We start from the raw sequence: 26,186 nt of genomic DNA, 5'->3' as shown, positions 1-26,186 counted from the left end.
AAAAAACCTACAAACTTGCTATGTTTACATTTGCACCCTTCTTTGGCTAATTGTGTTAGATTGTTCAAGAGAAACAATTCCTTTCTCTCAATATAACACTGTTAAATTGACATATATATGATTTATTACATACAATGACAACAAAACTACACAACTTGCTATTTGTGTGTAACTTGCTTTCTTCAAATGAGGAATACATTTTTCTTCATAAATTTTTCAATGAGAGGTGATACAGTAAATTATACCAGAGCACAATCACATTTTTTTTTTGCTCAAGACCAACGCTCTCAAACTGACAGATATATGATTGATGCTTGCACCGTTATAAGCGAAGGTCATGTGAAATAAGAGCTAAGCAAGCAATTGTTCAAGTTTATGTTCCATTTCTGTGGTGTGACATGAGTCTCACAAATTGTGGTTTTGATTGAGGACAATAGACAACAATACCGATCGACGGGAGTATTTAACTTCTGTTTGGATAAGAAATAGAGGTATTCAGAATTGCATGAAATTGATTCTTGCCGGCATAATCAACTCGTAAATGTTTTGTCAAAAGGCTAGAAATATCGTACCGCCCAGATCGGTCAGACGCAAACATGAATGAAACCTGGTGAGAAGCTAGATATGTGTTGGTGTGAGAAAGGGAGAAATTTCAAACAATGTTGAAGTTTTCCTTTTGTTCTTTTTCTCACCAAGATCGCAGCCTTGGTTTGCAGACGACTGCAGTCCAATATTGTCAGTTGAAAAAGGCGCGTTCTATTCTTAGCTAATGGTGTTTCAATGGTAGAGTAATTTTGACTTCTGTTTTCATGATAAGACTGAATTCAACTGTCATTGGACTTGTTTATGTGTATGACACTTGATTTGAACCTGTCCTGTTTTTAAATTTGTATAACATTTTTGCGATAGCCTGTATGAATATGAAAAACAAGGAGCATCTTTTTGTATATGGTAATTGATATTGAAGTGAGATGAAATTCCATAAGTAATGTTATTAGCATCAAGGTGTGATTAATCAAATAGAATTTATTGTCTGAAGTTATCTTTAAAGGGCAATTTCCTTGCTTTGCTGCATTTTTTCTTCCGATAAACCAAGAAATTACATTTTCACAAAAATTTAGATTTTAATTCAATACATCTCTTGCAGATAATTTCAATTATAAATATGAAAAAGGACTTATATTCAAAACACAATATATTAAATAGATTTTGAATTAAAAAGATTTTATCAAACAATATTGTTTTACAAGCATCCCAATACGATGGCTTTGCCTTCTTGACGGATAACATGCAGAGTTGCAGACCATAGAACATACAAACGACGGACGGACGCCGCCGCACAAGCAACCCTTGGGGCACTACTCCTACAATGTCAATTATGCCAAGTGGAAGTTTGCTTCATTAGGTATACGCAACCTTGTGTGATCCGGCCTTTATCGTACGTGGTTTCGTGGTCATATAAAAATGTTGGTCATTGATTTTTATGTCTCTGGCTGAAAATGAAAGGTAGCTGACATACCTGAGCAGAGACGAGCCTTTATTATTATAATAATTTCATAGGCTTGGCTTGGAGGAAGTGGGTATGTTTGAATGAATTTGGAAAGCTGAATATATCCTGAGGTTTTACTAAATGTTTTACTCGATCCATCAGGTATTGTTTCAGTGATGCACTTGTTATTTATGGTTCCTGTTGGTTTTCTTCTAACCCAATTTTTACAAGGATTCTGGTTTCATTTCAAAAGTTTGATGATTCTGTTTGCTTAGAGTAGATGTCATGTTGAATTTGTCAAAAACCCTTGAATAACTAGGCCATTGTCAACACCACATGTTCCCTCTTGAGAACATTTACCTTATTATGGGTCGTGGTTTGATGACAATAGCTATTGTATCCATGTATTTTACATTAATGAGAAGGATGTTGTATTAGGGTTGGCTATCCCTTTCCTGTTCATGTCATAGAATGGAAGAAAAGACAGGATTTCAAAGCAATTGTATGAGTTTTGTACATCAAAGGTTTGCAGTAATCTGATTGCTCAGATTACAAATGCATTACTTTAGATGAGGGAGGAGGAGAAAATATTTAGCTAATTATCTATAATAGTACACCTAGATGCATTTAAAGTAGTTTTAATGTTAGATGGTTTATTAAGTAGTGACAAATCCAGAAATCTTTTATAATGAAGGAAGAAATTCTGTGAAAATACAAAAATGTTGCGACAAAATGTTGTTGTATACTTCAGCAACATGAGAACTATTGCTTCAAAAAGGGGCATGGGCCATTTGGTCCACTCCCTCCCCCTTTACCAATGATATTCAAATTTGTATACAATATAGTTTCATAATATCTCTGATAAGTCTGGCTCATTAAGCACAAAAACAAGACTCTATCTTCACTATCTCTATTTCTGTTCTTCTTTATGCCTTTAAGATGAGTGGGATAACATAATTACAAGAAGAAAAAAAGGGGGAAAACCATGTTCCATAAGAGCAAGAGGTTAACTTGAATCATGAGTCAGTTTCCTTCATGCTCACCATACTGAGAGGGGGATATTGAGGGGTAAAGATTTATAGCTTGCTCCTATCTTGAGAAAGATTACTATGGGTATCATATTAAGCCTATATGATAGGTACTCCTCCCCTAATCAAAGACCTCTTGTATCTACAGTTTCCCCCTTTTCTGTGGCAATATGTTTCTTTTCCTTTTTTTTCTCTTTATAGGATTATTTTTCTTTGTGCTAATCCTTTTTTGTATGATAGAAATGTAGATTGTTTCTTTAACACATTTTGATAAAATGTCTTCAAAATGTTGACCCAATTGTGTTGTAAATACATCTCTCTTTCTTTTGAGATTTTATTCTGAAAAAAATCCATATCTTTTCTCTTTTTATGAAAGTTATCTGTTCTTGTTCATAACTTACTGTTTAACTGGCTGTTGTTTACTAGAACCAAAATCATTCTCTCAACATTCATACACATTAGCTCTGCACTGAGTTTCCATTGCTAGAGTAGAGGCCATATTTCACATTTTTGAGAAGTATAGACTTTAAGCATAGATGCCATTTGCCCATCATCATCATCATCATCATCAGTACAGTCTAGCAAGGCCTTACTGTGGTTGGCTGTCATGCTTGGAAAGTTTCCACCAATGAGGCGTCAGAATACAGTACCCGCCCACTCACAGTCAAGCTCTGTGTGTATACACTATGCATGCATGCACTCCCCCAGCAGAACAGAGTACTCACACACACACACTGCACAGTTTGGCATTGAATTGGAATTCCCCACCATTTACACTTGGTCCATAGAGCGTGTGGTTTTGGGATCGGTTATCCTTGGAAGATAATTCTTCTCTTCTTTTATATTTTTGTTCTGGCTCTTTATCAAACTGTCACCCAGCTATTGTAAACCATTCTACTGTATGGTGTTGGTGCATGAACACATGGCTGGCTATAGCTGGGCAGCCAGAAAACTCATTTTTGGTGAAAACCCACAGTTAATTCTTGGAATTTAATGGAATTTTTCTTGTGATGCTGCCAGATTTTAGATCCGTCCCAGCTAGGATATTCAACTTGAACTGAGAATCATATTTGCATAGCTGTTTATTACCTTCGCATGGACTTGTTTATTCTCTATCTACATCGATAGCAGCATCCAGTTGAGATTTGTGTACTACATGCCTTGAAGGTTGACCGGAAACGCTTTGCTTTGGACTTTGTCTTTGTACACAATTCAAAGTACTAACATGAGACCTTGTAAAATATCTTTGAAGATCATAGGTTTCTGATTTTTCAGCTGGATACGGCCGGGGCTCATTAGAGGAAGAGTACAGCTATAGTTTGAGCAGGGAGATATATATCCCTGACCCTGGTTTGAGCTACCAAATTCATTGGATCTGAACTAAGTAGCATTAGTCTTCGGTAGTTCCTTCATGCCCTGATCAAATTTTTCTGCTTGAAGGCTCATGAGGTGACGCCTAAATCACTGTGGTTTTTCTATGGATTCAGCGTGGAGCTGTATTATGTGCTTCATGACACACAAGCCTATAAACGACGTCTAACCTCAAGAGAGCTCCCCTCTTTCCATGTCTCATATCTGTGCTTTCATTTGGGACAAGCCTCATAATTTTCGCCTGGCTTCCCTCGAAAGTGCGCCACAATATTCCGTATCTTCAAGATTTGTCGTCGCTTCCCCCGAAGTCCAACGAGACACCGTTTAACGGGAGGCAGTGTATCACCATAGCGATCTCACGATCCATGTCACCATCTCACACAGAAGCCGACGGAATCACAGATTAAAATCTCTCTTCATTTCCTATCATTTATAGGAGGATATGGTATTTACAGAGGCTTTTATGATATCGGAGTCTCAGGTTCAGGAAATCGACTTTAAAATCTGCGTTGACAGGTCTCTAATCTTAAACTAGGAAGCATCATTCAAGAAAGACTTCAGTTTTCATCAACTTCACATTACAATTTTTACAAACCCTATCTTTACTTCAATTTTTCAAGAACACATCAGCTAACTTTATTCTTTAGTCATATCTTCCTTTGGTTACTTTAAACAGTGGGTTCTGATTTGAAGGCTTGTCTTCGCTCTGTCGCTTCTGGCCTAGGAGAAAGTTCTTTGTTCAAGGCGAGATTTCGACACCAGTGAACTTCGGCTGTCGTTGAACTTTTTGTGGCTATACTTACTTAGTAACCTCATTAAAATCAGCAAGACATAACCTCTGGGGACATTTCCTTGTTGCTACAAGTACGTGCCTATTTGCTTTAAGCATAGCCATTACATATCTAGCCTCCAGCGAAAAGCTAATTAGTTGCTATTCTCAGAAAGTTGAGCTTCTCAAGCAATAGCGTCTCATCAACCCACTAAGGATTTTATCTTTTGGAAATAGGAATATTGACAATCATTTGCTTGAAGTTTTTGATTTATTGAGCATGCTCTTTTCGTTTCAACGATTTGTCACATAATTCTTGATTCCACTCATTTTCACCCAGAAAATGTCTAAATCTGTGTGATCCTCTATAAGTATCTGACAGCGCCTAGATCCACAGTGATATTTCTGGGGTGTAATATCTACAGGAAGTACGAAGGATACACATCTGTCATTTTGTTATTTGTGCTTATAACTTGAAGCAACGCCTGTCGTTGTTGCTCTCTGCATAACTAGAGTTTTATTGGAAAATTGTCAAGATTTGATTTGATCGCATGGTCTGAAACAGTTTGATTAATTGCGTTCTGATGGATTGCGTTCCTTGTCTCAAGGTGAAGATAATTGTATTGATTTGGAAAGGAATTGTAAGATTGTGCACTTGCTGTTTCTCGGCGGTTATCCGGATGTGACGTCAGAGAGCAAGAGCAAGTGAGCAACTAGACAGAGCTTAATTTTTAGAGCATTAGCATGTGAGGTTTCACTGAATACCCAAGTTTACACAAATTCAGTTTGAAGGAAAACTTTTTGAATTTGAAGAGTTGTAGAGGTAAAGGCTGGTAGTACATTTCAACATGGCAAACAAAAATTCAAACGCATGTACGACGGACAACGATCCCGATCCGTTTGCAGAACTGGAAATGTGGGTCAAAAGGTTAACGAATTATGACATCACGTCGTCATTCAGCCCTTCCCTGGACATCATCCCGGAGAAGAAGTCGCCGCAGATCGACGAAACAGACCAGGACTATGAGTTCCTGGACGAATTTGAAGAGGTCGAGAGTCGACTGGCCGAGTTGACCTTTGAACTTTCACCTGTGGTTGTGGAAGGTGAACTTTCACCTTTGATTGTGGAAGATGAACATGATAAAGATAGTGGGTATTCTTCTATTTACAGTGAGGGACAATTGCCGAGCCCGGGCGGATTATCAGGAAAGGGCGGCCTCAACGGCAGCGTAACGCCGCCAACACTCAGCGGGAGAAGCACACCCTCAAATTTCTACTACACACAGAAGTTATCACCCTATGGCAGCTCAAGTTCATTAGCTGGTAAGTCACTTTCATTTTTTAAAATCAATTTTATCCTTAAAACTGCAATCACAATTAGGCATTTAAAAAAAAAAGTTGTAATGCCTTTTGCGACCGACCAAAAAATCTTGTAATCTACAGTCGGCTTTAAAAAAAAAAAATTTAAACCATTTTTTAGAGAAAAAAAAGGTTTAATGAATTAAAAAAATATGTATTAAATCATTCAAAACTGAGAAATATCAGCCCAAAGAGGGAGGAAAAAAAGATTTCTGACCAACTGACCCATGTTATGGCACCTAAAGGGCAAAGCAACATCTTTTTTTAGGCCTTATTGTTATGATCATATTTCTAGTAAAGTATTATATGTCTGCAATTGGGGTGACAGGTACATGTAGTAGCTATATCATGTAAGATTTATATAACAGCGATAAATAAATTGTTGCATATATTTCAAAAAACAAGATTGCCCTGCTGAGCAGCAATCACAATGTGATATAATTTCAATGAAATTTTACAAGCTATATATTTTTTTTACTCACTTGAAGCAGTGAATATAGTTGATTCACTATATCCAATTCTTTTTGTAATGGCTCTACTCTATTCAAACTGTAATCCATAGTGATTAAATCATCAATGGATTGACATTTTCTTAATGCGAAGTTCAATGTGAAAACGTGCCACACAAAATCAGTTCGGCCACATCGCCCAGCCCCATTAGCCGTGAAATTCAATTTCCTCAAACGCTAATGCTCTCCCCAAAATCGTAGAATATAGATGTGAAAATTGTCCATTTTGTTTTCAAACACGTCCCTTCCCCATTGGTAGCCTTCTTTCTGTGGGTTTTATTTGGGAAAGCGGTCGATCGAGGGGTTGAAAATTGAAATTGCGACTGCCGCATCTCGTGAAACAGTTAATCAATTTTGTCAAGCTAATTTGTAGATCCATTCCCAAATTGTACCACATTTGTCGATTCCGAGTTTGTCTGCTCCTACCTCGTTCTAATGAAAGAGATATGTTTCAAGGGTAACGGACTAAGCGTGATCTATTAGATGTATATCAAGGTCACGTGTATGTAGGATTCTGGCTTTGATGGACTCTAATCGTTGTTGAGCTCGATGTCCATGTACTTGCATGACCATGATCATCCATTTGTGGGATGGAGTCGTTTAAACAAACGATACCTCTCACAGGATTCACAAAAACAAGCAGCATGCTACAATTTCAGTTGCAAGCTTTTTACAATTGTTGATACATTTTTTTGTCTTGGCATAAACATTTGAGGGGATTGATAATTTGTTTTTTAATATTACTTCTGATGATATTCAGATGGGCAATAAGTGATAATAGCATCTTTTAATAGCCAGAAGGGTGTTAACTAGTGTAATTTTACATAGAGTTAATGCACATCTGGCTCTGTATACAGACAATATACTGCTACATGGTCCACAAGTTGAAATTATTGATTTTACCAAACCAAAGAGCTCTATACACTACATGCAGATAAATTCCTTGCTTGTTCATGAATTGTAAAAACTGTTCAGCTGTGTTGTAGTATAGAAGATAATAGAAACGAAGAATAGATGCTTTACAAGGGTTAATGGATTGAGGGCATAGGTCATTGACTTGTTAAATGGATGACAAATAGAAAGGGGATCACTCAATGATCTCTTGATCTCTGTATTCAATGTTTGTAATAGACAGTATTGTAATATTGATGGATTTTGTGATTGATATCTATACATCCGTTTCTGTTTATGTTGGTTTGATCGACCATGACTTTATGCGTGATGAAAAGTTGAGAACATGGGTTGAGTTTTGATTGACATTGTGATATGAATTGCATGGTATGTATTCAGATTATATGATATGATTGAATGAAATACATGTCGTGATTGAGTTCAAGCCGTATATCAACAAACAGATGAGCCCGATCTGAACTTATCAGATAATTTGCAGAAGTTGTTTGAAAGTAATCATTGGGGATGGAATATACATAAGCTGATTTAATTATCGTCAATGTTTGCAGTAAGACCTATGAATAAACAGATAAATGAAGGGAATACTGACAGTATGGGAAACTATGCATGTAACATAACAATATGAGATTAAATGCCTTAAAAGTTTGGGGGAGGGGCAGCTTTCTTCTAAAATAAAGGACTAACAGCATTTCCATGGTTTAGACATACGTTTTGCTGATGGTAGTACAGAATCCCGATGTACATGTATATCAAGTTAGGGACTCCAGTCGCTCCACAAATCTACACGTAATACCTTGGGAGTAAATATATTCGGATCCATCTTCAAATTCCTCCTCCTCCTCAAAACATCTCGGCAATTTCCTCCATTACTTGATGACATGTAAGAAGATGAATGATGGCCCTGTCCACTCCTTTCAAAGCCCATCTGGAAAATCAATTAGAATTGTAAGAAATAGGCTATTCTTGAGTGTCAAGATCAACTACCGAATTTCAGGAACGGCTCCTTAGGGGGAAAACAATACTTGGAAGTGAAAAGCATAATTGATAGTTTTGAGATACAAAGTGAGGTTTTGGGAAGACAGGCAGAAGGGCTAAAGGGAATTGGAGGGGGGGGGGGTGTAATTCTGGTTAGTAGAAGTGGGGTCGCATGTTTTCAGTAGCCCTTCACCTTATCTTCTGCCTACTCATCTCTTACCACCCCCCACCCCCCCCCCCCCCCCAGAAGAAGAAAAAGGTGGAAGTTTAGCTAGAAGACCTTCATTTTATAGAGATTAAGTGAATTCTCAAATTGCCCATTAGTCCTATAATAGTTCTCAGAAGTTATTTCTCTTTCATTTCCCCCTAAAGCAACAAACAGGTCATCAAAAGTAGCAATCTCTCGGGCATACAAGAAAAATTAGGTGTCAATCTGTTCAAGTTTCATTCTTATGAACTTCACAACACTTTGATACAATTCAACCCCTGAAAGCTTGCACCAATCAAATTAGCCGGTTTTGATTTTCAAAGTTTAGCAAGTTCCTGTTGTTACTCAGGACGTCATGTCGAATCTCCTTCTACAAATTTGCTCAAGTTCTTTACCACAGTTACAAGGCTGAGTTGTTGACCAATATGCTCAGGGTTAAATCCCTTGGTGTAACAAGCTTTTGACCGGTTGAAGCTTGACAAGCAAACGTTTGAACTGACACAGTTTCACAGTTACTTGCTATTTTTTTTAAATTCTTGTTCAACATTTTCTGTCTTGAAGTATCTGCATTCATGTTCGCCTGTAGATCCAGTTTAGCATTCTTGCATGCATGTAGACCTATAAATATGGATTTATGTAATAATAATAATAATATATTACATTTATAAAGCGCTTAATACAATCTTTCTAAACACTTAACAAAAATACAAAGTAACGTTATGTACATGTAGCGCTCAGTACAAAGTAATGTTTCTAAGCACTTAACTGGAATACTATGATGAATATAGATTGTATTCATGCATATATATTTATGTTATTACAACAAACCATTAGTGTCAAGAACTTTACAGACAGTAAGACACTTTTTAATATTGTTTTAGAAAAAATAAATGAAACTTGGAAACTTATAATGACCCAAATCCCAGGAATATACAGTCTTTTAAAAAGCTATTCTTCAATTTCTACATTATTTTTTTTTGCATCAAACATCATAACAGTATCAAATAGAACTTTGAAAAACATGAGGCACAAAATATGTTCATAGAGTTAGATAAGTCAGCTTTTATCTTCTGTAATGTGAGAGATAATGAGGAGTGTAATGAGGAATCATATTTCTTCTTGAACTTTTCCAGCAGACCTGCTTGAAATATATCCTCTAATGACTTGTCAAAGCAGTGCAGTAGTCCAGGAATTATCTTATCTATTTTCAGTACTGATTACAGATTAATTGTCAGAGAGTGGTCTGAGAAAGAACAGATCTATATTTGAGATTGATTTCTGCCATGTTGATCTGCTGGAGACATTAACCACACCCACACACACACACACAAACAAAAGAGTAGACATGACATCGTCAAGTTTGTTTGCAAGGTAACATGAGCATTGTTTGCCTTCTAATTACTGGTACAAGTTTTATCAGCCAGAACAGCTATAAGGCTTTAAGTCTTTGAAGGTACATGCACATGTATGCACTTACTCCCTTCTGGCACTCAGTCATGTTAGTAGACAATATAAAGATTGCTTCATCAGACCGAAGCTGCAAAATAACCTGCTACCGTATTTTCCCGAAGCTCAAAATTGATAGGCTCATCACAAACTAGATGAAGACGGGTGCAAATTAGCCCGCAATTTCCCAAATAGCAGGGTTTTTTGGAAACAATTAAGACCAAGCTTTCTCCGGATATTTTCTTGATCAAATAACCCGCTAATTGCATTGCAACTGCGGACTGATGAAGACGCAAATTAGCTGGCTAATTTGGGAACGGGCTAGTTAAGATAGCAGGTTATTTTGCAACTTCAGTCAAATGAAAATAGGCCTTATGACTTGATGTACATTACTTGACCCATTTATCCTTATTGAAGAGGATATAGATTGAAGCTGGTGACAAGGATATTTTTATTAGGATTTTAGAAAATAAGTTTCAAGACAATCAAATCAAATTTTTTTTTTCAAATTGCCTGGTTTTATTATTTGTGTAAGTTCTATCCAATTCAGAATTCACCAGTAAAGTTAAGATAAGATATTAGCAATTTAAATTAAATTCAGTTCAATACAATATTAAATAAACATTTCAAGCAAAATGGCGATATACTGTATGCCTGTAGAACTGTCTTTAAGTTGTACATAAAACCATTCCAGTTATACATCATCCAACTTGCAGCTATATAGAAAAAAAGTGCAATCAAATAATCAATCCTGAAGATATATCACAGGGGTATTTTTAACCTGAATACAAATTCCACCTCATTAAATCACATACGAATGAAACCATCTGCCAAGCCATCAAGAGAGTTGGAGAGTCACAATCGTCATGTTCATCATATCCAAAATCATGATCATAACACTTGAGATATCTGTCTATAGCCAACTAAATCACACTGATAATCTGTGTGTATAACCCATTTACGTCATTGGATTACATGTTGGTGGGACGAATGTGACTTTAGGAAGGATATACGTGGGTTAATGCATGATGGTGGAGAGAGAAATTCAATAATGTTAATTAGATTCCACTGTTTCAAAGTGAAAGTTCATATTACTTTGATTAGTGATGAAAGGAATACAAATTTACCTCCAACAAAATTTGCCATTTTATAAATCAATGATTTCTTAAAGAATTGCCATTTCAAACCAAATTCAATCGTAATTCATTATAGAAATAAAAAATGCCTCATACATTATTATCTTGAAGTGATTTAATGGTTGTGCTATATACATGGATCCAACATAAAAATGTGCTAAGGCCTACATGTAGTATTAAACAGAACAGTTTATTTTTTTTCTCTTATCCTCAAGCGAGGTTTCAATTTTCCATAATAGCAATACATATTTACATTAATAACTCAATGATTGAGTGAAACATAACATAGGCTAAAAATTAAAGTATATTCAACAATTCTTCCAGCTTAGTATTATTTTCTTTGCTAATACATTCATATCTTTAAAATAATCTTAGCAACGACTTGAGTTAAAAAAAAAAAACAGTTTATGCACTTGCATTTATTTTAGAGACCAACTGCATGCACTGGCTGCTATTACAAATTTAAATTGCCTTCCACTGTTTAAACACACATGAAAGAAAAGGACACACAAATTTTTTATATCTGCAGTATAGAGCTGTGGAAGGTGTCAAACTCGGGCATTGGGGAGGTGTCGAGGGGCCCTCAAATCCGCTTACATTTCTGGCCAAACTCCCATTGTTGTAGTTTACGAAGCATGATGATAATTTTCATTTTGGATGTGAAGTTGAGCGGAAGAGCTATCCCCATGCTCAGCTTTATACCACCTACACGAACCCATCAGCTGTCTCTCCATAAAAAACACTTGCGTCATAGCTGCATCGGACCGGACCTGATGCTGGCTTTATGAGGAGTTGGACAACTTTTATCTATGCCAATGACATTTTTTTAATGCTGAGGTTTACTCTGTAAATGTTAGGACTTCATTTTTGATAAGATATGGTTGATAATATTTGATTAATCAAAATGTAACAACAGCTGTTCTTTGACAAAACAAATTTCCATTGCTGAGCAAAAGAATATAGAATTACTAAAAGTGCCTCCATTTTCCTGAAATTTGAAATCATCTTGAGATTTCCAGGAATATATTTGTCTTGTCGTCTCCGTTACAAAGTGTAGTTTACCGGTATATTCATTCACTATACAAGAAAAGGAAAATCATGACCTTAAGGATGATGGCGTGCAGCAAAGTTCATGGGATGGAGCTGCAGTATCTACCGGTTCTGTATTTATTGCATCAACAAATTCCCTGGCATGTCTGCACGCAAGGCACTATGATGGTTTCTTCTCAATTTAGCTCTGAACCGAGAAACGACTTCCAAATTGATTCTGCGAGATGGCACTGGCAATCGACCAACAGACGAAATTGTTTAGAAACACATGCAGGCGCAGTCTTGTGCGATCCCTCTCGTCGATCAATCTTCTTGGACAAGGTGGAAAAGAATAGATCCTTGACACTTTCTTGAATACAATGAACCGATCGGTTTTCAACACCAATTCAAAGGCACTGTTTCACCCCACACCAAGCCTATTTATACATTAGTGCATGTGTTTGTGTGTTCATACTAGGAATGATTTTATTTCAAGTGATACCAAAAGGTATTACATCATAATTATACTCAAGGGGGAAAGGGTTTTAAATGGTATCATTTAGCACAGATTTAATTCCCTTCTAGCTCTCAACACGAGATGTTATGAAAAAGAACACCATTGATCTAGTTAGCTATTCCGAAAACCAACCAATATTACTCATTTCAAGCCTACCATATTTCAAATTCCAGCAAATAGGAAGTAAGTCCTATTTCCACTTTGCATCTACATGCATGTGTCCTACATTATCTTTTTTTTAAATAAAATTGAGGTATTTTTAAAGTTTTTTTTACCATAATTTGGTACAGTATTCTAAATGTGAATTCGCACATATTTGTGACACTCGAGCTAGCGCCAGCATCAGAAATGGATGAAAATTCTTCGGATAATTAACCAGGGTAGTTTGAAATTGGTGGAAAGGGGATTGCATTTTGAGGTTTTCACCACAACATAATTATATTTCCTATTGGCAATGCATTTCTAATCAAGATATTGACATACCCAATGTCAAATATCTCTCCAACTTGGCAATCGTTTTAGCTTCTGGCTTTCTGCATCATAGCATTTAAAGTTTTAACAATGCTTTGTTTGATATCCTAGATATTCTAGGTGTTCATTTAAAATTGACAAGCATTTAAATTCTTAACAATCTTGATTTCCATGTTGCATACAGTGTTTTCTTATAAAGATTTTTGTATAAAATCAATTTCAGTACAGGATACCCTTGTTTACCAGGATTCACTTTGAGCACTTTGCATTTCTTAACATACCATTATTCATGATAGTTTTTATGATATCACACTTAAGCCACTTAACTTATTATGATTTTCTACACGTGTGAACATGCCCATATAGCTTGTTACTTATCCTCAATGGCAATAAATAGGATTAAAGTTACACCTGTGTTGACATTCACACCAGGGGGAACAATTGACACCCCTTTTGATCCCTGTAATAGGATTAACATGCCCCCAACAATGTCAAGTACACAATAGCTCCATTTTAGGGTTTTAAGGAGTTCCCCTGTCAAGGGGAACGTTGGTCAATAGCTGGTGTAACTATTATACGAGAGGTGGCTTGGCATTTCAGGCAGAGGTAATTGAGCATAAAAGGTTAGGGCAGCAAGAAAGCCATAAGAATGCCACGAAGGTGTGTCATAAAGTATTTTTCAGTGCCAGTTTGACTTGTTTTGAATAATTGGGCTTTATACATTTTGTAAAGAAAATTTGATGAATTACACATTCACATATATTTTGTACTTTGACTTGTTTTGAATAATTGAGCTTTATAAATTTTGTAAAGAAAATTTGATGAATTGCACTGTCACAAATATTTTGTACGTTTTGGTGTAAAGGTCATTGGTTTTTTAGATTGCTGTTATGAACATGATGAAGGAGTGCATAAATTGCCAGTTTGACTTGTTTTGAATAATTGGGCTTTATAAATTTTGTAAAGAAAATTTGATGAATTCAATGTCACAAATTTGTTGTATTATTTTAAATGAGAATTGTTAATTCATAAAACATGCTACATATTTTATCATGGTTACTAAGGGGCGAAACAATAAAATGAGGGTGCAGTGAATTTCCTTTTTGAAAGTATAGGTTTATCTAGGTCAAGTGCTGCTCGTACAAACGTCATGAGTATCTTTCAACACATACATGTAACAATGCCATTGCTACAGCGACCCTTTCTTTGTAATTAGATGTTTCCATAGCACGACACCCACCATTACCACAGACACAATAGGATGGATATACAAAAATTGATTTCACAGATGTATCCAATAGCATATGGTAGATTTGTTATGATTTAGATGTCCAAATATGGATCAGAAGTGTGCTGGGGTTGCGTATGTATGTGGAGACTGGAGAGGGTGATGAAAACAAGTTAAAGGGATGCATTCAGAAATACAATTTAATTTGTGAAAGAATACATCCAGATTTACACCAAAATAGGTCACTTTCTTTTTCATCAGAAGAAAGAGGTTTGGTTTCTGTGTGATCTCTGAGAAATTCTTTCGCTCAATCTGCTTTTGACCCAAAAGTTTTTATTAAATGTCAACAATTTAAAATAAACAAATGTTTTGTAACATAATTGTTTCACATGGAAAACATTGATTACGACCCATGACATTTGCTGTATTGCCATTTGAAATGTTTTGAATCATATTGTCTTGTGTGTGATTAGATCATTTAGTTGCAATGGGACACTACATAAAAGAGAATGGAGGCTATTTCCATTTTGTTATGTGTTTCTATTTGGAGGGAATTGAATTGTTTTTAGGGTCCCATTTTCGATTTCTTTCCATTTCCTCAGACTTATTGAACATACCCTTTTCCTCTTATAGTAATGGAAAGTGCATGACAACTAAATGGAGTAAATGCACTAAATCTAAAAAAAAGGTTCAAGTTCTTTTTTGTTTTCTCAGTTTATACACATGTATTACATTTTTAGTTTAGAACAAGCAATTCAAACTATGGACAAAGTCGAATCAAAATATAGATTTATTATATCGTCTTGTCTTTCAATTTGTCTTGAATTTGATAGAGTGAAAACAAATACTAGAATTTGGTAGGGCTTTTCCTAAACTCCTGGCCTAAATTGGCAAGTAATCCAAACAATTTGATTTGATTTAACCCCCACATGCCAGGAGAACATCGTGTTGAGCATCATAAAGTAGACCTGGCTCTAAGTTGTTGCTTTGTTAGACTTTCCTTTGACCAAACCAAAACATTTAGTTAGATTTAATGTGTACTGATCACAGTAAAAAGATTTGTATATAATTTAATGTTTAAAATGAACCTCAATTATTTTAGGTATGAAGAGAGTAAAGAATGACATAAAACCCTTCCCAAGTCGTCCAAGTCCGACCTGGATTCCGTAGTGGCAAACTTGAATGTGTACAAGTGTGCACAAGCTGTTGTCTACCCACATATGCCGCTTTTAGTTAATTGAGAGGGTATTTAATGTGCACCATCTCTTTTTAAGAACAATATGTGAAGCTCATATTTTTAATATATTATAGTGACATAGTTTCCCTAACATAAAGAATTGTTGTTGTTATTGTTGTGATTGGTACACATCAAATTGTTTAGTTTAACAAGAGCCGATAAGTTTGGTATTACTCAAAGAAACTGCATATCACTGAAGACATTAATTTTTATATTTTTAGCAGTGCAGTACATGCATATATTGCTACAGGAGTTTCTCAAACATTCTCTGCTACCAGCTTCATTCCGCACTGTAATAATAATGATGAAACCTGCTATCATATAAATGGTTCTGTACCTGTTCAAGTATATTCTGGAGTATAGCCTAGTGCTATCCATCATCATGCCAAAGCTGATAGATTGCGAAGCATGTTTTTATTCAGGCTGACACCTCTTGTAGGTTAGGTTTTGGTAAACCTCAAAATATTCCATTATCAAGACACATACCCGCGGACAACATTCCGAGACTGTGACAGCATATTTCAGGCATTGCATTGTGCTCAATCAAGTCACAAGAATACCAAAAGGTAGCTGACTGAAAATAGAAATGATTGAGTGTCTTTTTTCATTCTACCATGTCAACAATATTTATCACCTGCCTAAACTTGACAAAAGGTAGACCACAAAAACACCATGCATGTCTATAGGCTTATAACATATTTATTAAAGGTTATGTCTTTCACTCCAAACTTTTTAATAATATTTTTGGTCCCTTTTCTCTGCAAAAGTAGCTGACAGCACCCCAGTATATTGGACTGTCTATCAAGGGTGCTGTGCCCCTGGTAACAACAAGGAGTGCTGCAGCACACCTGAGTTTGTGTCTTTTGTCCCCCCCCCCCCCCCCCGACCTTCTCTCATTTATCATTTCAGTGCACAAAATTCACTTACCTGGTTCAACATTTGTTGTGGTTTTCATTCTCATAGTTTGCCCGGAGATAACATTTTTTCCCCCTCTATTTTTGTAAAACTTTGATGTAGCGGGATCAGTTTTGTGTTTTACAATACTTAATGAATGTAACCAAAATATTTCTTCTTGGTTTTGGTGTTAGGACCCCGAGGTCGTGTCTTATAGTCCAAATAGTGATACATGTAGATCCAAATTCGATGTAACCTAACTTGAGAATGATATCAATTGTAAATATGCAGATGTTCATAAAACATTGTCATTGATTGGAGGGTGTGTATCAATTAGATCAATCACACACCTCTTTATAAGACAAGGCCATGGTCTTGGGGGAAAAATTACTTCAAAAGGGCTTTACTTTGATTAGTTTTAGGACATTTTGGCTCACAATTCACCTTCAATCACTTAACCATGTCCCAATTACAGTCAATCAAATATTTAAGATCTCTTATAGTTCATTCACTTATGTAATCCTATCAAGCAACTAAGCCAGAAGTAATTTCTTCCTTTTAAGTTCTTAGAATTAGAAAGATTGATCCATCATCATCACCCATCCATGCCTCGAAGAAAAATAACTAGAAACTCAGAACTTTTGAAATCTGTAGCAAAGGTCATGAGAATCAGATCAGTTGTAGGTACTTTTATTTGACCACAATGCCACATGAGTCACTCTGTAAAGCCCTGTTTCTTTAATTCCTCCTATTATTATGGAGGCTAGGAGATAAAGCCGTTAAATACACGGATCAGCTTGCCAGGTCTCTGAAGGCCTTTCAAAATCAAGCTTGCATGGACCCATCTTCTTGTAATTTACAACCTGCATCATTGTTATCTGATTGTTTAGGCGGAAAAGAGAAAACTTTTGATTTAAAGCGTTCTTATGCCTTTATCATTCATTTGAGTGAAACGTCTAAAACCCATTTTCACTGTATCTCTGAGAAATTTTCATAATTTGATAGATTAACATCTATATAGTTCACTGATCACATTATACATATAATTCTGCTGATTAAATAGACAAGAGCATATTATAACACATTAAATTATACAGCTACTACAAGTAATGTATGCGTCTCTACTGTCACCCGGCTGTAGTGTACATAAACATCAGTATAAGATAAAATTTGAAGTTAAGTGCTTATCAAGTAGGAGATGAAATATGGTTGTTGGATGAGTAACTGTTTTAAAAAAAATGTTTAAGATTGCTTATCATTTGTTTGTATTCTTATCAAAGTTGAAGGCCACACACAGACACTCAGTGATATGTAGATGCCATGTTTCTACTGCATAGAAGTTATCAGACTGTATTGCCTGTTGAGAGCCAGAAGGGCATTAACTAGGTACTTAGAGTTAACACCCTTCTAGCACTAACTAGATGACCTAAACACTTTCTATGTAGAGCATAAGCTTGCACATTTTTAAACCAAAAGAAGAAAGTTCTTTGCTTTATCTTTTATTTCAGATTAAATATTTTGCACACAATTTATCTCTGTATTGGCACTCCAATATCAAGAATCTAACATTGTTTCACAAAACAATTTATATTCCAATATGAGACATATTGTTATCACAATTTGTCTTCAGATGTCCTTACAGGTATTACAAATTTGTTGGCTTTGATTCTTGTCAATGCTATTACATTGGGTTTTACTGCAGAATGCTTTCAGCCTGTAAGCTGTGTTGCTGCTTCCGCAAATCCTTACAAGCCAAATCCAATTACAATGGGTCCTGGAATAACTAGAATTCATCTTGTTTATTCCTAATATTGGATTAAGACAGGATTACAAGCAATATCTTGACAAGTTTAAGGATTAGGGATTGACTGTCTCTCTGTCTGTCTGTCTGTCTCTCTGTCTGTCTGTCTGTCTTTCCTCCTAAATTTTCTTTATGAGCCTAACAATATTTGTTATTACTATTGTCTGTCTGTTGAGGGCCAGAGGGACGTTGACTCCTACACTTTAAACACAGAGTTAACGCCCCCTGTCTGGCTCAAAAACAGAAAAAAATATTAATAGTGCAGAAGCACCTTACCATCACATGTATACAGTCGATGTTGAGACATTTATGTACACTATTTGACAAATATACACTATGAATATGACTGACAAAGAAAGCGGACAAAATATACAGTTCCTCAGGTAGACAAAGGAACATCCCTTCACTGCTATTATGTAAAAATGTGTAGAACAGGTGTCACATGCATATTCACCTTTTTACATAATAGCAGTGAAGGAATGTTTCTTTGTCTACCTGAGGAACTGTATATTTTGTCCGCTTCCTTTGTCCTTCATATTCATAGTGATACAATGGGTTATATTGCTCCCTCAGTCTCGCTAAGACGATCTATACATTTTACAATGCATTTAACAAGTTTTCAGAATTCTGTGAAATGATGAAGAGAGTGCTCCTAGCACCTTGTTTTTCACGAGATGAAGATGATGATGGGCTGGGGTTCTTGGAATGTAAAGTGAGTGATGCGGCACCTACCAAGAACTGAGAATGCTTGTAGTTAATCGGTTTACTTCATGAATGAGCTAGGTGTTGGAGATGAAAGGCTTGTTTGCCGTTAGGCTGTGGGCCATTAATAATAATGATAATAATTATAGGCATTTCTATAGCACTGTCTATCTAGAAATTCTATTCCGAGGCGCGTGAATTATTTTAATGAAACTATTAAAATAGTTTTTTATTCTTGAATCAATAGGGGTACGATGGACCATGGACTTAAAAATTTCAATTTGAGCTAATAGTACTTGTATTACTTTCGAAGTCTAAGTAAAATTATTACCTCATATTTCAGTTTCTAAGTTAACGATATTATGATGACTTGTACACATTCTTGAAGTTGCAGAATTGTAATTTATTCAAGAAGCATTTTTCTTTGTCATAGCATTTTGGCAAAGCTTTTCGAGAACTGTTTAATATTTTGAATATATATACGGGGGGGGGGGGGCAAGAAAAAAAAGTGTTGAATAAAATTCAGCTTCTAATTTGATGCCAGAAAGAATGGTTAAAATATTAATGTAATTATGCACTGGATATATATATTAGTTCAGTGACCTGTCCTTCCAGGTTTTGTGTGTGAGTCACCACTCCAAGCTTTTGGATACCTTCCAGACATTCACATCATTGTGCAACATTCTTTTCTCTATCGTTTGTTTGTGTGGAAAATTACTTTTTTTCTTCAAAGAGACCCCACTTACTTACATCAAGTTACATGACTTGTATTACTTAAACATGAGATGGTGTTAGACTATGGTCCGTTGTGGAGTGGCCCTATGAATAGTCTAATTTTTCAATTGTACTTCAGGGACTTTGGATATCTTAGAAGTGTAGAATGTTACAATAGGGGTGATTATGTTGTAATTAGAGGCAAGTTAGGTCTAAATGTTAAAAACAACTTACAAAAGAGAACAAATCACAGATAAACATAGAAAATGTATTTTTCCCCGACTTTTCTTTTTTCTTTCTGAATCTTTTTACAACCCCCCTCCCCCCACACACTCTTTTCTTTTTTTCTTTTTATTTTAGTGTGTGTGTGTGTGTGTGTGTCTCTCTCTCTCTCCGTTTCTCTCTCCATCTTTCTCTTTATCATTCTTTTTCTCAGGTGTTTTGCCAATTTTTTTCTTTCTTTTTAATCTTTGAAATGAAATGACTCACCAGGCAGCCCCTCTTTCCTGTGGTTTGGGTTCAGGGATTTATCCTTGTCTTGAATGAGAAAAGAGATTTAGGTGGTCTATTTCACTGAATAGCTTGCCCTCTTTAATCCTAGTTAATCCTACCCTCATACTAAAGAAACCTGCAAAATGTCTGATTGTGCATTACGTATATCTTTATTCTGTGATATATCTGGGACTGTAAGGCTTTTCACACATGTACATGTAGCATTTTGTGAGATTCGTCTGAGATTTTACAGTTGCAATCAAAATCTCTTTTTTTATTACCGATAAGTGAACAAAAAAATCTTACTAAATGTAATTGTAAATATTCTGCTCAAGATTGTTTTGGTTACTTTTGGTACTATAAGTAGATCTAAAACTTGTCAATATCAATGTCGGTTGAGGGTAATTTTAAAGAAATTTGATTGGATTATAACCTCTTATGACATGAGTTTACAAAAGTATCATGGCTATTTAAACTACACAACATGAACTTATAGGATCAGGCCTATGTAAAATTGGGTTTCAGAGAGCAAAATTATTGCCATCAAAGAGGATTTAAAAGAATAATTTTATATTTTATAAAATTGCCATTTCCTTGAAGTGCATTATAGTAGGAGCACAATCAAAAGGGCATCATAATTCTTTGTATTAAACTCTGTATTGAATTACTCTACTGTATTTCAGCTGTCTGCATTTTCATGCATTCTTTTATTGAAAAAGTGGATTAGAAATTTGTCTCTGGTTTCTCATCTCCAGACGAGATTTTATCAGGTCATTTTCTGTTGTTTCAACTTTTTTGTTTTGTTACTTGAAACACTAGAATCAGAAAATGATTCCAAATTTTTTAGCTTTTGAGCTTTTGAGTCGGAATAGCTGTCAAATATGAGCCGTTTCATGATGTATTGTGTCTTATCTCATAGAAAATTCATTATGACCACAATCCAAATACAATTATAACCAATTTTTATCCATCTCCATGGAAACAAATCATAAAAATAAAACAAACAAACCTTTGGTTGACCTACTTTTTAAGTCTGTTATATCTTCATGGTTGTGGTCTTGCCTTTCTAGACCATGTAGATATTTGATTATTGAAAAGTGAAAAATATTATTAAAGGTAAAGACCAGTATTGGAAACGCCCCAATTTAAAAAAAAATGAAATGGAAGCTCTCATTACCAATCATGTGAAAGAATATGTTTTGACTAATACATGATGATAAAAAATTTGCCGGGAAACCGCCTACTAATTCATATATTTGGTAAATTTGTTTCTCTCATGGTCTGTGAGAGATATAGGGTAGTCCCATATACATCTTTCTGTGTATAGTGCTTGTAACTTTACGAAGAATGGGCCAAATTTCTTATCATTTTGATGATTCCAGAACCTTGCAGATGCTAGATGCTAGATGATCAACCTTTTCTGATCGATTCCACAACGTTTCTTTCACAATGCAATCGCATGACCATAACTGGTCTTTACCTTTAAGGCTTGTGCTAACTACATGTATGTTCTTTCTATGAACATCTATTTAAACACTTAAAATGTTATAAGCCAAACAGACTTGGCATGACATTTCATTAGCTTTATATTGTACAAGTTGATAAATCCATATCCAGGCAGGTATTTGTAAAGGGAGTATTGCTTTATAAAGAGAGGATTTAAAACTTCAAAACATAAATTCAGTTCATGAGTATGATGTTTGAAAACAGTTATATCAGAAATTTTGATGTGAAATTGAAATTATAGAACTAATGAACATATCCACACACCAGTACAGACATTTAGACAATTGTACCCCAATGTTGGTGCCATTTTGTTTGATTTGTGCTGACCATGAGTGAAGGTCTTAGCTTGAGACTAAGTAATGAATGATAATTAGCTTTCAAGAAGTGAGTAAACACGTTCTCTGGCTTCAGTCAATATTGACCTACCCTTTAATATGACTTGGTTTGTTTAGGATCAGAGATTCATTGTATTGACACACTGACCCACAAACTTCCTCACAAATACCAACAAAAATCACTGCAACTCTTCGTGTGGAATCTTCACACTCTCCGCAAGCGAGGGATAGTCAGAACTTGACGCTTATTCAAAGTTTGATTCTGGTCATTTGAAAATTCAGTTCATGATCAAGGCTCCATATTATTTTCACTTCTAAGATTACTTTCTTAGTCTTTGCGGCTGTTAAGTTTTATTGGAAAATATGGTAACCATAAGGAGATATTAAGAGGAATTATTATATATTTAAATAAACATTTCATTTAATTACAATTATTACATGGAGGATAAAAGTCATTTAAGAGGAGTGATTTCTCATTACTGTACCTACATGTAAATTGGATTCAAGTTCATTACTGGAATGCAGCAGTTAGAATTGAGCAAATGAAAATGTATTGGGGGAGAAGTTAATGGCTTACTGAGTTGAAAATTAATCTATATTATAATTTTTGTATGCCCATATCCATGAGAGCTCGATATGAGGTGTTTAATAACAAGGTTCCCTTGTACTCTATGCATCTAATTTATTTAGCTGGTGTAAATTGTAATTAAGATCCATTATTTGCCTGTGCCCTAATTAGGTATTTTTCTCAAGAATCATCGATAGTTGTGTGAAGAGTATTCAGGCAGATTTAGATGGGGACTTTCTTTGTTATAAACAATCGAGTACAGAAGTTAAAAGTGTAAATAGTGATGGTGATTAGAATGACGGTGATGATTATCACAGCAACAATATAAACATCAAAGATTATCATCACCGTCATCAGAATCATAATAACTATGATATTTAACATGACAAGAATATAGCAATGTGTAGTGTTCAGAAATACAAAGTAGGTCTGTATCAAACAGTTAAAATCACTTAAGTTTATCTCTTTGTATTAAAACTCATATTTCTTGTAGTAAAGAAGGTTTTTGTCAGATAACAAATTAAGTGTGAAGGAGGTTTGAGTTATTAGATTGGTGTTTGTTAGAGCTTGACATCATGCATGTAGGAGTCCATGACATTAATGAATTCTCCTAAAACACATTTGATGCCCCGTTCAACCTATTAAAGCTTCCCACTAAATCAATATGCAGGGAGTAGTTGTACATTTTTATGTGAAGACAGCATAAAACTCAAGTCATGAAAATTGTTTTCAAGCAGCTGAATCAAAAGATATTATATATTTCTTCATCAACTGCAGCTCAAAATTAACATGAAGAATAACTACCGGGTATCAACCTTCTTTTCAAAACAAACCCCTAAAATGTAGAGCATTTTTGCCCTTCCTAGCTACGAATAAACAGTTTGATTGATAAGTAATAACAGCACCCTATGCAGCCCCTTCTCGTTATTGGTTCTCTCTGTCGGTTTACGATCATCGAACCCAAAACGGGCAAGATTTATTGAGTCCAATATTACACGCCAAGACATTCATTGGCGATCTCTGCTCTTCCTTTCCGGGGTGAATTCTTTTAAAGAGTGAGGCGCTCCGTAAACTGCCATCGATTCCGGAGTTGTTAACACGGAAGTAATAGGAGTAATGGAATTATTTTGGGTGATAGCGTAGGTGGTAGGCTGTCTGGGTATGGATGATTATTATACATGCTTGGATGATTTTTATCTGAGCTCCAACATTCACAGGGCGGGCCAACAAATAATTCCTATGAAGTCATTAAATCCCAGTATTAAAAAAAAAACTGCTATGTTTTTTCATAAAAACTACTCATAAATGATAGCTCCACAGTTACATGTAAAAGGCATAAGATAAATTGGTGATGGTGGTGATGATGGTGATGATGATGATGAGGATTATAGTGATTATGATGATGACTGATGAAGAGAAGAGAACGATGACATTTTAATGGTCAATTGTGTTGGTCATCCTCATGATGAGGATGGTGATGACACTCATCGCAAATCTTCAGATTTCATCCACACATAAGGTGGAGGAAAATCTTGGTTTCAATATATATATTTTTGGGGTTATTTTTTCAAATCTTAATCTTAAAATATTCTATAAAGCTCAATAGATGTCTTCCGACTTAATTAACTATATTATAATCAAAATTCTTTTAGTCAAGTTGATTATCACAACTAGTCTCTTTTTTCAGCAAAAAAAACCTGTAATAAATTATAAAAATGAACAATTTATTAAGATACATTTATTTACAATGATTGTTTCTAACTATTCTTTCATGTTACTCTTTCAGATCCCAGCGTAGAACATGTTCGCTTTGTCAAGGATCTGTCAGCCTGGTGGTACAAGCCTAGCATAACAAGGGACGATGGTAAGATACTCTCCCGTAGGGAGGAAGAATGAAAGAGGGAGGGAGAAAGAAAGAAAGATAGTGATTGGGAGAGGTACAGCTTTTGAAAGAGAGAGGGAGAGAAAAGGAAAGAAGGGGAATGAAGGAAAATATGAGGAAGGGTGAGAGAGAGAGAGAGAGAGAGAGAGGGGGGGGGTGGTGGGGAAAGGGAGACAGACAGGAGGATAGGAAGAAGGATAGAGAGAATGGTTAGAGAGGGAAAGGCAGAAAGTGATGGGATAGAGATGGATAGATAGACAGAGAGAGAATGAGCGAGAGCGAAGCAAGAGCATCAGGAGAGAGGGTAAGAGATAGAGAGTATAGAATACAAGAATACAAGAAACCAATGTTGGGGGGGGGGGGTTGAGAGAGAAAGATGGGGAGATGGGGATGTAAAGGAAGAGAAGGTTCAGAGAGGAGAAGAGATGGGGATAGAAGATAGACAAGAACGGGGGTACTAAAGAGAGACAAGCTGCAGCCCTCTCTGGAGACAGAAGTGATGCAAGAAGGAAGAGGAAAGGATGTAGAGAGGATGGAAATTGATTAGGGAATAAGGGAAGGAATTGTTGGAGGGTATCTATGGGTTAGAGGTATATAAAATGTTCACAGCCTAGGGTTAAAGATAAAGTTGAATTCTGGTCATGCGATTGCATTGTGAAAGAAACATTGTGAAAGAAACAGTGTGGAATGGATCAAAAAAGGTTGATCATATAGCATATCAGTATTGGTGGGTACTGCATGGTTCTGAAGTCGTCAAAATGATAACAAATTTGGCCAATAATTAATACATTCTGATTTTATGACTTTAATTTCTACTTTCTCCCTCACCTTCTCTTTATTTTAGCAATCAATATTTTGAAGGACAGACCTCCTGGAACGTTTATCGTAAGAGACAGCAATTCCTTCCCAGGGGCGTTTGGTTTAGCACTGAAAGTAGCACAGGTACCAGCGAACACGACACCAAGAAAAGGTAAGAAAACAACTTTGTAGTTCAGTTGTCGTAGTTGTAACTTTCAAAGTTATGTTGTAATTGGGGACCGTGCGAAAAAACTCGTGGTTACAACACTTTAATTAATTTGAAGTTACAAACTATATATGAGCTTAATGTGATAACTAAGAGCAGCGAGAGGGTCCTTACTTGAATTTATGTGCCATACAGACTTTGAGGTTCTGTTCAAAGTTAACTGTTTTGGTCCTGTGTGATGTGTTAAATTGCAAAACCGGTAGTACTTAATAGACTAAAGATAATAGAAATTCGAAATTACAAACGAGTCATTCATACATGTACTTCATGATGATACTTTTTATAGTCTAATAATGCTATATGTAGTTGGCTTTACTTTTTGATTAGGATATTGAATATGACATGTCTAGGCCATAAGAATAAGTACACTGATGAAGTGATAATTAAGGTAGACAGAAAGATCTGAAGATTTATACTGATTAAAAGCTTCAAGGCTTAAAGCAATTTATGACCTTGGCCCCGTAACTTAAAGGTAAGTTATCAATTAATTGCTTTTTTGCAATTCCAATTGATCATGATGTAAAATCTATCGATCCTGCGATCGATCAAGCAATCGTTCAATCAATTGGGAAGCTAAGCAGATT

General features: G+C 35.6%; 1 protein-coding gene across 2 annotated transcripts in view; it reads left to right on the top strand.

Annotated features, from left to right (window-relative positions):
* Positions 1–3,994: 3,994 nt before the first annotated feature.
* LOC115919752 (tensin-1-like) overlaps positions 3,995–26,186 on the top strand; it is a 43,526-nt gene continuing 21,334 nt past the window's right edge. For both annotated transcript variants that reach the window (XM_030973872.1, XM_030973871.1), the window contains exons 1-3: positions 3,995–5,980; positions 24,483–24,560; positions 25,423–25,548. In XM_030973872.1, the coding sequence (XP_030829732.1) occupies positions 5,506–5,980; positions 24,483–24,560; positions 25,423–25,548 (679 nt within the window). In that variant the 5' untranslated portion in view covers positions 3,995–5,505. The remainder of the gene's footprint in view (positions 5,981–24,482; positions 24,561–25,422; positions 25,549–26,186) is intronic.

Source organism: Strongylocentrotus purpuratus, unplaced genomic scaffold (assembly GCF_000002235.5).
Source record: "Strongylocentrotus purpuratus isolate Spur 01 unplaced genomic scaffold, Spur_5.0 spur5_scaffold_7, whole genome shotgun sequence".
In the NCBI taxonomy this organism is placed as follows: Eukaryota; Metazoa; Echinodermata; class Echinoidea; order Camarodonta; family Strongylocentrotidae; genus Strongylocentrotus; species Strongylocentrotus purpuratus.
This window is presented reverse-complemented; position numbering and strand designations above follow the sequence as displayed.